Source organism: Cinclus cinclus, chromosome 4, assembly GCF_963662255.1.
Source record: "Cinclus cinclus chromosome 4, bCinCin1.1, whole genome shotgun sequence".
Taxonomy (NCBI): domain Eukaryota; kingdom Metazoa; phylum Chordata; class Aves; order Passeriformes; family Cinclidae; genus Cinclus; species Cinclus cinclus.
The window spans coordinates 60046332-60059338 of NC_085049.1; the positions used below are offsets into that span (position 1 = coordinate 60046332).

General features: G+C 36.7%; 1 protein-coding gene across 2 annotated transcripts in view; it reads right to left on the bottom strand.

Annotated features, from left to right (window-relative positions):
• IFT56 (intraflagellar transport 56) overlaps positions 1-13007 on the bottom strand; it is a 45024-nt gene that overhangs the window by 7381 nt on the left and 24636 nt on the right. For both annotated transcript variants that reach the window (XM_062491383.1, XM_062491382.1), the window contains 3 exons: positions 12770-12833; positions 5741-5829; positions 1903-1986 (listed from right to left, as the gene is read on the bottom strand). In XM_062491383.1, coding sequence (XP_062347367.1) covers positions 1903-1986; positions 5741-5829; positions 12770-12833 — 237 coding nt within the window. The remainder of the gene's footprint in view (positions 1-1902; positions 1987-5740; positions 5830-12769; positions 12834-13007) is intronic.

The following is a 13007-nucleotide window of genomic DNA, read 5'->3' on the forward strand; positions in this document are numbered from 1 at the left end:
CAGAGGGTGCGGCCTGCCCTGAACAGGCGCCAGTGGGCGGCCATGCAGCACAAACAGCACAAAGGAACACTGGGCCTGTGGGAAAACACATTTGGAATGTGTTTGTTTAGAAAGCAATGCAAGCAATGATATTAGCATCGTCTTGAAATACTGAAAGTTTCACATACAGATGACACTTTCCTTCTGTACATGTCAGAGATCATTCCAGGTCTGCAGTGAGCCATTTCTAATAATTTCAGTTTCAGTAAGGTTCTCAGGCAAAGCATTCATCTTTTGTACCTTACTGTACAAATACAGGTTTGTTACATTCTACATAAAAAGGGATGTGCGGGGGAAGTTATACATTTGAAAATGTACTCTAGCTTTGCTCAAAGAAAAAAAAAAGCTATTTATGCCTCTCTCAAGTATATTTGTAACTATACTGGATGCTACTGGCAAAAATCAGAATACCTTTATAGGAATAGATGTATGTATGAACAGTGAGTTACACCAATTACTGACATTTGAATTGCTTAAATGTTGCTGATCCCCTAATCTGGGGGGGAGGAGAAGGAGTAATATGGAAGAAATAAAAAGAAAGCAGCATTATCACTGTAAGTAGCACTTTATCGTATGTTTTATTTTATTATGTCCAGGGAGTTATGCTTTTTACAAGTTTATGAGACACTGGGGAAGGCTGATCTTTATATGAACCATCATCACAACCCAAGATCAGACATGAGGCCAGATGAATCAATGTAATTATATAATTCTGGTATTAAATGCATCACCTATATAACACACATTTCTATAGAACAGCTTCTAAAAACATAAAAGGAAAAGTGTAGATTAACAGGAGTTTACAATTTTGTGTTTGTGTGTTATCTAGTTGCTGCTAAAACTTAATTATAGCATTATCATTCTTATAGAGTTTCAGGAATCAGCATAGCCTGCTGGCACAGTTTTGAAAGATTTTCATGAGGCTAAGTGAGTTGAAAGCTTGTTGAATCAAAATATCTATCCATTTCCCTTACAGTCTTGGATATTTTTCTTAAAGAGAGATGCAATTTTGGGTCACAGAAATTAAGGGGTGAGGGCGCTGGATGGGAGGGCAGGGATGGGGGTGGAGAGTCAAATTGTAAAACCAGGAGGGCTCTGTTATTGACAAACCTGGATAGTTAAAAAGTTAGAAAGACTGGAAAAACAAAACAAAACATAAACCCCAAACTAACAAAACCTATGTGATTCACTTTAGACTATGTGATGTGGGATTGATTTTTTTTTTTTCGTGGCTTTTCTTCTTTTTTGGTCTTGTGGAAAATGTTGCTTCCACCTTCACAATAGCTATTCGCTTTTGCATATTTTAGTTGTAATTAAGTTTCTGCTGCACACAGACATAAAAAAGTACTGGGTTTAGAAGTTAATCTCTTCCAGCTGCATCTGACTGCTGCTGAATAAGACAGTGAGGACTTCCTCTTTTCCTCCCACATATCCCATAGGAAGATTTTTTTTTTTAAAACACAGATTTCTAGGGACACCTAAAAGCTCTTAACTATTCAGTGTCTTATACTCAGCATGTCCTACTTAGTGTGAACAAAAAGAGTATATGGGATCCCAGACAAAGCGTAGAAAATCTGATTAAGAGGCCATTCTTTGATCAATTAGAGGTAGCTGCAAGCACTCTTGTGATGCACCACAAGCAGCATGACTCCCTGTATACCTCACATTACAAGATTAGCAAGATAATCTGTTCTGAATAGTGCTCACTGAGACTTTCTGTTCCCTTAAGAAGCAGAAGAAGATGTCCCACAGAACCTGCTTATTTTCAATCAACATGAAGATCTGGGTGAAGAAAAGGAAGCAAAGAGGGGAATATGGAGGAAATGTTTCCACTGCTGTTTTTCAAAGAAAATAAACACATACCTCTTCAGCTTCACTAAAATTGCCCATTGCAGCTTTGGCTTGGGCATAGTTGAAGTTAAAAGTGTCATTGTTGTAGAAGTAACTCTGAAAAATATGGACAAACCCAAATAAATACAACAAAAAAAATCTCCTCCTATGATAAAAAACCATAAAAAATACAGCCTCAATCTGACTCAGATCATATAAAGAAGACAATGTGAAGGAAAAAGAAAATCCCACATTAGGAACATACGGTTTTTATAAACAGTGGGCAGAAAAATTATGGACTACCTTTTCCATCCTACATTCATGACTACAAACACTGCTGAAACATTCCACAATATTAACTATGAGAGATCTGGAAAATGTTCTAAGCTCAAAATTGCAGTGGCAGTTTTTGTGGGTATAATTTTCACTTGGGGCATGTGATGACATGCTGTGCTGCCAAGGTCTCTTTCACTTCCCAAGCACTTATTTCACCACTAGGGTGGGTAAATAGGCAGTTGACTTCCTTGAGTCTTAAAGGCAATGAACAGTCTGTTTTTCTAAGACTTGTCAAGGTTTATCAAGAGATCCTGTGCATCTGGTTATGTGACAGATGCTAATCTGAAAAAATGGATCTCATGATGGAGGTGGAGCTACAGTACTGGGCCGTAGCAGACAGCACACCAGGTAATAGGACTTCTTTAAGCAAGCCTTGCTTACAGGTACCCTTTTCTCTAGTTGAAGTGCAACATTCATATATGGGAGTTTTTCTCTCCCATAACCCTAGATATGACACATTAGGTTTAGGACACACCAGATTGAACTAGCTGTATCTTTTCTGAAAAGCTACATGGGTCAAAGCAGGAAGTGTAACTCAAGGTACAGGTTAGGCTGATATTGGGGTTGACCTGAGCACAGTCAGACTGAAATATAACTCAGATGACCAAAAGTCAGCTGTGTTCTACATTCAGCACTGTCCCACGCTGCCAGACCAGTAGAGATGGCAGAGGTAACAGAGAACACAATACCAGATGCAAGCATGAATGGGATTGAGGATCCCTGCCCAGCAGTGGTGCAGTGCTTAGGAGAGAGAATGGGAAAATAAGTGGTTTATCCAATACAGTTACAGAAAAAAAGGCTCCCTGTGTGCCTAACAGCAAGGTGTAGGGAAGAATAAATGCTTTTCCTTATACATTTATAAAGGAAACGGAACTTGTGTAGGAAGATTGAACTTTTGATTTTTTCCCTCTTTAGAGTGAGAGGAGGTAAATAGTCGGGACTGTACAAAAAGTAAATTAAGCAATGCACAAATCCCTTTCCCAGTATTATCTTCTTTCCTGATGAAGAGACACTGAGGAACCTCTTCCTTTCACTGTCACAGGCAGTCTGCAAAGGGTACTGATTTAGTCCATCCACATACCTCAAGCTAGTGCCTTGAAAGGCAAGGTGAGGGATTACCATTATTTGCCAAATGTCCAGGTTTCACCCAAACAGTCTATGGTGGCGTGTACAAGCCAGCAAATGCAGCAAGCTGTGTGACAGCATGAGGAAGAACCAATTGGGGTGAACCTTAAGCTCAGTTTGTGAAAACATTTCAGTGCTCTTATGGTGAACTAATGGGTTTCGTCATATGAGGATTATGACACTTTACTGCATTCTTTCTCAACAGTAATTTCATGGGAATCAGCACAAGTCACAGGATAAGCAAAGGTGGTGAGCCAGATACTAGTTTTACTGCCTGAATGCTTTCTTCTGTTCAAGTAGACCCCACTGTATTTTTTTATTAAAATGGAGAAGAACCAAACTAAAAAAATGTGTCATGCTGTCTTGGCCATATAAGTGTTAGAGACCAGACCTACTGCAAAACCAAAACCAGGAGAAATGAACAAGTGCTGCTGACAATATGACAATACAACACATTTACAGCAGCTAGTTTCTTTCTTTTTTTTTTTTTTAATATGTACTGAAGTATATATTTACTCTTTTGTGGTCTTTTTAGAGGTCTTCAATGTTTGCATAAAATTAAATGTCCTCTGAGTGATGTCCATTTCAATGAGATGCTCAGATACCCAGCTTAAAAATGAAGAATTCCCACTGTGGCCACAATTCAGCAGAGCCTGAATCAGGTTGTTTTTCACTCAGTTAATCCCTGACAGTGTTATAAGGTCACCCTCAGGGCAGCTGGCAATACATTTATAGTAAAATGTCCTCTGAGTTTCTTATGCCTAAAGCAGTTTTAATTGATAATGGATGAAAGTGGTGTTTCTTGAGAAAATACCAAGCAAATAATCTTCATAGAGGGCAGCCCCATTTTAAGAGCCACAGAGATACTGAAATTTATGCCTGTGAATGAAACACAAAGGTAAATCCATGTACACCTTCCCTATAACATGGCACAGAAAGAACTATTCCTGCATCCCTGTGACCTATAGAGAAGGGAAATTACTTAAGTAAATCTGAGCATGGCTAGTCTCAGCTGAAAAATGATGAGAATGATCAATTACTTCAAAAGGAACAAGCAAGAAAACTTGTAGGAAACAGTAAATTTTTGTCCCATATACCTTGGAGGTGGTTTGTAATCACATTTAACTTTGACCTTTTCAGGTTAGAACTAGTTGTTCAAAAACCTTTTCAAGGAAATTGGAAGAGCTGAGCATATCTGTGGAATAATTAATTGCACTATAAATGTAAGTAATACACAGAATGAATTCTCTGGAAATTACCATCTATACCCATTGGCAATAAACTGAGATCAGATGACCAGTTCTAACTAGAAATCCAAGGTTTAGATGGCTCAAGTAAGGCAAAGCAATTCTTACTGGTAATTTCCTTTTCTTCAATTACACACATACTCCAGTTTGGAATGGTGGTGGTCTATCTCTTCATTCCACTATACTGGAGCCGTTCCAGTGGCTTTTGCCACTGGGATTTCTTCAAAGGTCTCCTTCCAGACAAGCTTAAAAACACTATACCTTCACCATTTTTCACTGAGCAGCTGCTTTTTGGCACCATTACAACCACGTTTTTCTTTAGATCTCAAGCTCTTTATAACATTGTAGTTATGCTCATCTTGTGTATCGCCCAATTCTTAATAAAAATTCTTTTAAGATTCTCATTCCTCTTCCTACCAAACACAGATTTGTTTCACCTCTACTTTCAAACCACTGGAACAAGACTGCAATAATTTAATCCATAATCACACTCCAGCCTCCCTCTTTCTTCACATCTGACTTTAACTATGTATCTGTAAGTTATACCCATTCTATCCCCTGATCTGATAATGCTGCATGATGTTGACTTCAAGCTTCTTATTTTGAAAAAATGCAATATTGCCTGCAGGGTACTCAGATAACTTCTGCAAAAATAACATTCCTAACTTACTGCTTTGGTAATACTGCCCTATTTTAGCCCTTCAGTGACTGCTTTCCCTGTAAAATGTAAATGTTCTTCCTTTCAGAGTCCTTCATGTCCTATCTTCCTTACACACTCTTGTGCACAAAGATGTTGTCCCCAGTTATTAACCAGTAACAATAATCTCCATTATTCACTTGATAAGTCTTAAGAAAACATCTGGGTTTTTTCCCTCCATGCTGCCCACTCCATAAATATACACTTTTTTTCCATTGCCTTCTTTAATTATATTTCTTCTGCGATGCCACCAGAAAGCCTGATAATGGTTAGACTACAAGTGTGATGAATCCATCATGCCCACCATACTGCATGGAACTACTTTCTGAACTGCTTCTTCCTATGTTTTTTTTTGACTGTTTTGTTTCCATATTTTTATGTTTCCATTGCATCTCACACAGTACAGTATAAAAGTAGTGATTCCATACATTACAGTACTACCAATAACAATAACAATAATACTAACCTTGATTGAGTTGAGGTAAATTAGGACATTAGGAAATTGTCTAAGAAGAAAGAAGCAGGAGGACATGCACTGCCTCCCTGGAATGGTATCTAAAATTCAAAAGAGAAATGCAAATTTGTAGACTTTAAAAACACATGGTAATGGAAATCACTGCCAAGATTGCTGGCACCTATGAAGGAAGCTAGTTTCTAAAAATAGTGTAGCTTGCCTTTTCAGGCAAAGTACCATACCAGAGGTTAGGAAAAAAACATTAGTTCATCTTGTCAACTCTCTCTACAGCATCTAATAACTTTTGCAAGACTTTGTTCAACAGCAAACTCTACAGAGACAAATAACAATTTCACCTAACAAGCCTTTTCAGTGACACATTTTACATAGTATAATTTTACCATTAATTATTCTCACTTTTAGGAAATGACCCTTTATACAAAGCCTGAGTTTGCTATTCTTGCACCATTAGCCTTCTTTCTTTACAATTATGCTTTTCGGTTATCCTGGACAAAGAAACTCTACATAATTTTAGTTTGAGTAAGAGAGTAAACTTGATATACTGAAAATATTGTTATAAAAAAGAATTAATACAGGAACAGGTTAAAATAGTCTGTGATATCAGACAGTATGGAAATTAATGTACATGCATTTGGGATTACCACATTGCTCACAAGAGGTAAAGCCATAAAGAAGTTAGACATAACAGTTCAAATGAGCATCACTAAACTTTGCTGCTATCCATGTCATCATAAACTTTTTTGCAACCATATTATGCTGTCACCTACTCTGACACTGCAAGCTGTGATACTGAAAACTGTCTCAAAGCTTTTTTAAAGATTCTGAAGTAAGCTTACTAGGACCAATTTTTGTTGGACCCAGCTGGCAGACATGAATGAACCCAGGTAGCAGCTTGGAAGACCTAAATGGAAGTGAAATCAAATCACTACTATTCCACTACAAGTGATTGTTAGAGAGGATGCTGCTCTGTGCAGTTTGGAAATGTGACAAGAGATAACATCCTGAGGTTACCAGTATCCCTGAGGTACTCTGCTCCTGACTGTTGGTTAACATCAATCCACCCACATGAAAAAAATTAAAATAACTTTTCTGTATAAAGAAAATTCATGTAACAAAAGACCAATATTTTGACTCCATACCATCACACAAAATTGAGCATTCAACTGGAAAACTGTATCTTCTCTTTTAAATATGGTAGGTAGTAATTACTCCTGGAAAGCACTATATAAAATGTCAAAATATGTTAAAAGGAAAGCAAAATATTCTCTTTTTTGTCATTTCCATATAGACACAATCAATCCTTATCTATATCTGAACTGTACCATTCAGTTCTCCAACTTCAGAAGATTATTTGGTTATTTATGAAGTGTTCACTTGGGAGCAGAAACTGCCCTGTATATTTATCTGTCCTTTTTTACATGCAGGTATAGTTTTCATGACAAATATATGCCTTTACCAGACAATAACAGAAACAGTTTTATAAAAAGGAGCCAAGAAAGACTGATTAATGAGACTACAAATAACTCAAAAATGCCCCTTTTCTCTGAAAATTTATTTTTGGAGTTCATAAAATCACAATCTATTTTCAACAAAATTTTAAAAATGCAAAATATGCAAAGAAGACTTAAAACTGAGGATGCGTTTTTAGTAAAAATGAGTCACAGTAACAAAATACTAGAAGCACAATATTCCCATAAATGATTTGAGTGTTTTTAAATTTTAGTATTTATTCTTATGTCCACATTTTGGCAGAAAGTTTTATTATCCCAGCACACCACCCCCCATATATTTTATGAAAGATTCCATTAAAAAAACAAACGGATCCAATATCTGTGTATCTCATACAACTCAGCAATGAATACTACCTAGTGACAGAAAAACAAGAATTTTCTAATTCACCTGATGTGGATCATGCAGAAAGAGGAAAAATTTGTCATTTAAAAGAATTACATATGGTGACCTAAGAGAACCTGAAAGAAAAGACTGCATGAAGTTCAGAAGAAATGTTTCATTCCTCTCACCCAACATTAAATATGCCTGAGTTGGTCCTGAAAGAGGAACACTGAAAACAAGTGGGGTGCTCTTTTTCATTATGCTTGCAGTGGTTTTGGGTAGCTTGTAAGACTTATGCTAAGCACCAAAAACACTGCATTTAATGGGAATGTTAATTTGTTTTCACTGATGTTCCTCTTGCCCCATTTCCTCCTTAAAAAAAAAAAAAAATCTGATCTGTGTAATTTCCCACCCAGTTGAGACCCTAGCAGAAAAGAATGAAAACTAACTATAAAAATCTACTTATATCCTCTTTTGTAATGTGTGTTCCATTCTATGTCATTAGGATTAAGAATTTTTATCAAGCTTAAAAAACCCCAAGCTGTTGTTTGGGTGTTATTTCTGCTGCTAGAGAATGAATATTGACTCCTACACTCTAAGTGCTTCCAGGATGTTTTGTAGTCTTGTTTTGTCTGACCCTTGTTAATGTGCACAACATCCAACATGAGATAAAATGTGTACATTTAATGGAAATGACTTGCACATTAACTCAATTTACTCCATGTTCCTTGAACCTCCAAGGCGAGATCTAATTTTAAAAAGGGCTTAATTGATGACTACAAATGACTTTACAAATAAATGACACTGTGTTCTTCCTAAACTTCTGTTTCTGCTTTTCTTAATACAGTCAATGGGGTTTCTACAGTTAACAAAAGCAAGTCAGAAAAAATATCCCACATCTTCATTTTAATCCATTATTTTTTGATAACCCACATGAAAATAATAAGACTTGTAGACTGTGGTGGTTTAACCCCAGCTGGCAACCAAGTAACACTCAGCTGTTTGTTCCTCCTCCCTAAAAAAAAAGTAAAACTTGTGGGTTGAGATAAGAATGGCTTGATAATGGAAATAAAATCTTATTAGTAATAATAACAGTAATAATCGTAATGAAAGGTTGGGGGGGTGTGGGGGTGGGGGGAGAGAGAGAAGAATAAAACTCAGGAGAAACAAATGATCCAGAATAAAATTGTTCCCCACCAACCAACCCATGCTCAGCCCTTCCCAAACCACAGTAAGCCCCTCCCAGCTAACTCCCCCCAGTTCATGTACTGGGCATGGTGTTCTATGGGATGAAATAACCCTTCAGCTCACTCAGATCAGCTCTCCTGGCCATGCTCCCTCCCAGCTTCTCCTGCAGCTCCTCACTGGCAGAGCATTGGAACTGGAAAATCCTTGACTTTGCAACAACTAAAACAACACTGTGTTATCAACATTATTCTCATACTACATTCAAAATGCAGCGCTGTACCATTCTCTACAAAGAAATTTAACTCTATCTCAGGCAACACTGGGACATAGGCCCAGCTGCAAGCAAAAACACAGAAAAAGGATTTCCTCACTCTAGCAAACAACAACCTACTTCTGCAAAGCAGCTAAGCACCTTGATGAAGACATTAAAGATCCTTGCAAGGACTAGCTGGATGGGAAGTGCTGAAGCATGATGTACACACTTGAACAGCATGGATGGTTACTTAGGAAAAGCCCAAATATACAAAGAGCAAGAATTCTGTTCTCTGTTTGAAATCCAGCAAAACAAATGACCACAAGTATTCAACATAGTGGCTAATATGCTAAGTTACCTAACAACATAAAAACTGTTCTATTGGAGCCAAGGTTTGTCTAGTTCAGAATTTGCTGGGTAAGAATATAGAAAGAAGATATTCTGATTTCACACGTAATACATACTGTGGTATGTAATGGCACTTTTGCTGAAATTTATCCCAGCTTCCAACAATCTGCACTTTAGACTTCTTAATCACTGCTGAAAAATCACCACTGAAAAATTTGTGTTAAACAGCCAAAGGACTTTTCATCTACAACTTCTTTTATACATTCTGGTTCTACAAGTTTCTCTATCAAATAAGTTGTGTTACATGAAAAAGTAATTAATGCTGTTTATTTTAATTGTCTTGAGTGATCATTTATGTTAATGCTCTTTGATTTTTGCATTGTACAGTAAATAACTTCTCTATTCCTCTTTTCCTTGTGATTCATAATGTACCTAATCAAACTCAGTCATCATTTTCAGTCTATGTATTCTGCTTTATTTAATTTCGCATTTTCTCCTACTTCAAGAATCTATCTTGCTTTGATCATGCTTGCTGTGTTTATTGTATCCTTTCTTGATCTACCAGTTTTCAAAAGAAATGGAAGAACCAGAACTGTAGAGAGTATTCAAGGAAAAGAATCACATCTGTATACAATGACATAGTAATTATTTTTGTTTCCTCTTCCCTCATCAATTCTTAAGATCCACTTCAACTTTTCTGATAATTTTGCTACATTTAATTTGCATATTATTATATAATCTTTCACATCTTTCATCATTATGGAAGTTTTTATTTGTACTACTATGGGTAATCTTGTACCATTGGCAAACCTAGTCATGTCATTATTTGTCTCCTATAGCTCAATAATTATGAATACAATTTCTTTAGAGAAACAAAAAGTTCTTTCAAGTGCTCAAATCAGGTGCATTTTATCTTTTTCACTGCTATTTCCCTGTAAATTTTCTGCTAGAAATGAGAAAGGTTATTATGTAGCTTCTCTTCCTAGGATTAGTATTGTGGACATTTTTTGAGATATTTGCTAACATATGGATTTTGAACTTGATTATATTCAGATGACTGTAGTAGAATTGTAATTTCATCATACAATTTCAACTCAGGTGCTATGTAATTCAATATTGGTCCAGAATTACCTGTTCACTTGTGCTTTTTCTAAGAAAACTAGAAACAAAAAGTTTGTGCTGTTTATTATGCCATGTAATTGCTTTTATTAGGTCAATATGGGCAGAACAAAAATCTCCAACTACTATTTATCTTTCTATATAAAATCTGTCACATATTTAATATGCCACTCATGGCACCTATCCAGGCTGGCTGGTAAATAATTTGGCTTCAATATGGTGAGTTGCCTATCTAAACACATAATTGAATACAGTATTATTTTACTCACTGATAAAGAAAATATATTTATTTTGAGAGAAGTTTTCTATAACATTTAGAATTATTTTTCCACTGGCATAATCTATTTATCTATATTTAGCTATATTTATGTATGTTTATTTATGTATAATCTATGTTTATTTAATGTGCAATCCCCATTGTACATTAAATAGGAACAATATCCTACATGTTACCTTCCTCCTATCACATAATAAAATTATTTTAGTTTTTAGCTTCCTCTTCTAAAATCAGGCATTCCACTTTATCCAACTTCTTTAAAAACATTGATTATTTGTATGAAAACACTTACATACTTGGGCTTCATGTGTTTGTTTTTTGTTATATCCTACCTAACTAGAACTGTTTGCCTCTTCTATTTCCAATACACATTTTGTTGACCTCCATCTTTTCTTCATTTGAGGTTAATCAAAACCTCTCACACTCTTACCTTTAAAGGAACTACCCTGAACTGTGTGCTCCTCTCTATGGAAGTTTCCTCCCACAAGCTTTTAAGAAGATGACAAAGCAGTTCTTACATGGAGGTACCAAAAGGGTAAGATGTTCACAGTACTGATGTTTCCTTTTACCTCTGATTGAAACCAATCCTTCCCATAGGCTCATTTTTTTCAAGTAATCCAGCTTCCCAATTGTACTACATTTCTGTTGCCACTCCCCCCACCTCAGCCATTGAAAGGTTAAAGTCTCAGCCTCTCTATTTTGCATACGAGTTTAAAAATATTTCACAGTAAAATTCAAACTTCTGATTCCCTAACAATTTCAGTTTGGGCTATATCTTAACAAGAAATCCTGGCTATCTTTTCCCTGACTATCTCTGTATTATTTTTATCCATGTGTGCTCTGGTCACTTGTCAACCTGCATGATGATTATAGGCATTAAGATGTTCCCACTAACCGAGTCCTCCACTGCTATAGTTCATATTGTTTATTCCTGTTTTCTATGGAATCCTAACTCTGAAGTGATAGCTTCAATGCTAAAGGAATGAGTTAGGGAAATCTCATCTATGGAACTACTTCCAGCCTTCCAACATGAAATTCTCTGATGCATGACCCCAGTAGTACCAGGGTTGCAAAGGGAGCCGAATAGAATGGCTCAATAGTATTTCTGAAACTTTCATCAGTCATGCCACTCTGTCTCTGGAGCTCCTTCTCTTTAGTCACCATGGACACAGCAGACAGCATTCTGTCTCTGAGGAGAGAGCATCTACCAGCTGTCTACATCATAAACATGCACAAGTCACCCATCTAAAGAAACAATACTAAGTAACAATGCCTAGAAAGGAAACTGGCAAGCCCCATTTAGTCTGAATTTCTATGTTACAACTGCTGACTTTTTAAAATTTTGGATGTTTGGTTTTGGCAAAGAAAAGGGAAGACAAGAACTTGGTTTGGTCTATTAATGAGTAAGTAAAACTAATATTGAAAATGTACTGATTTTGGGGCATGGTGGTGGGTGCGTTATAATGCTTTTTTCCCCCCTCTCTTATTCAAGCAAGCAGTTAGTCCCAGAACTTCCACTTATCCCTGTAGCCAAAGCCCTCTTTACATTTTTATGACCCTCAGTTTCAGGGCATGCTCCATGCCAGGACTCTACATACTTTACAGGCTTTCATTAGTGGTCCTAGATTTGTACCTGTGTATCTCTGCCTGAGAGGTTTCAGCCACTCACTTCATCTAATTGATTAGGCTGGTGTCTTCTGTTTCTGTAATGGGGCTTATTAGGCAAAGGCAAGCTGCCAGAGTCTCTCACAAAGACTTGCAGTTTGCAGTACAGCCTCTTTTCCAGATGAAATCATTTAGTAAGGTGCAGAATTGAGACTTCAAATTTTATCTTGCAAATTTGTTTTAGACTACAATTTAGACTTTCTGAAAATCATCCTATAGAAACAAAATGCCTAGCAATATTCCTGCTAACAGTCAGCAGTTAGACACAGATATGATGGTATATATTTGGATGTTTTAAGATGGCTTAATTAACGGAAAAAGAACATTTCAAACATACCACATTCACTGGCTGATTCCCCCACCAACTGGAAGAACTGTTGAGCAATTTTCAGATGATCTCTCTGGAAGAAGAATAAAAAAGAAATCCAAGACGAGTTCCAGGGCTGATGCTACAATACACAGTGACAATATGCTCCGAGAAATACTTGGGGAGCACCTAACAGATAAACCAGGGCTGAAGCAAAAACAGAAAAGGTAAATGTGCCACTCTGTGTGCCTAGACAAAGAAGAACACT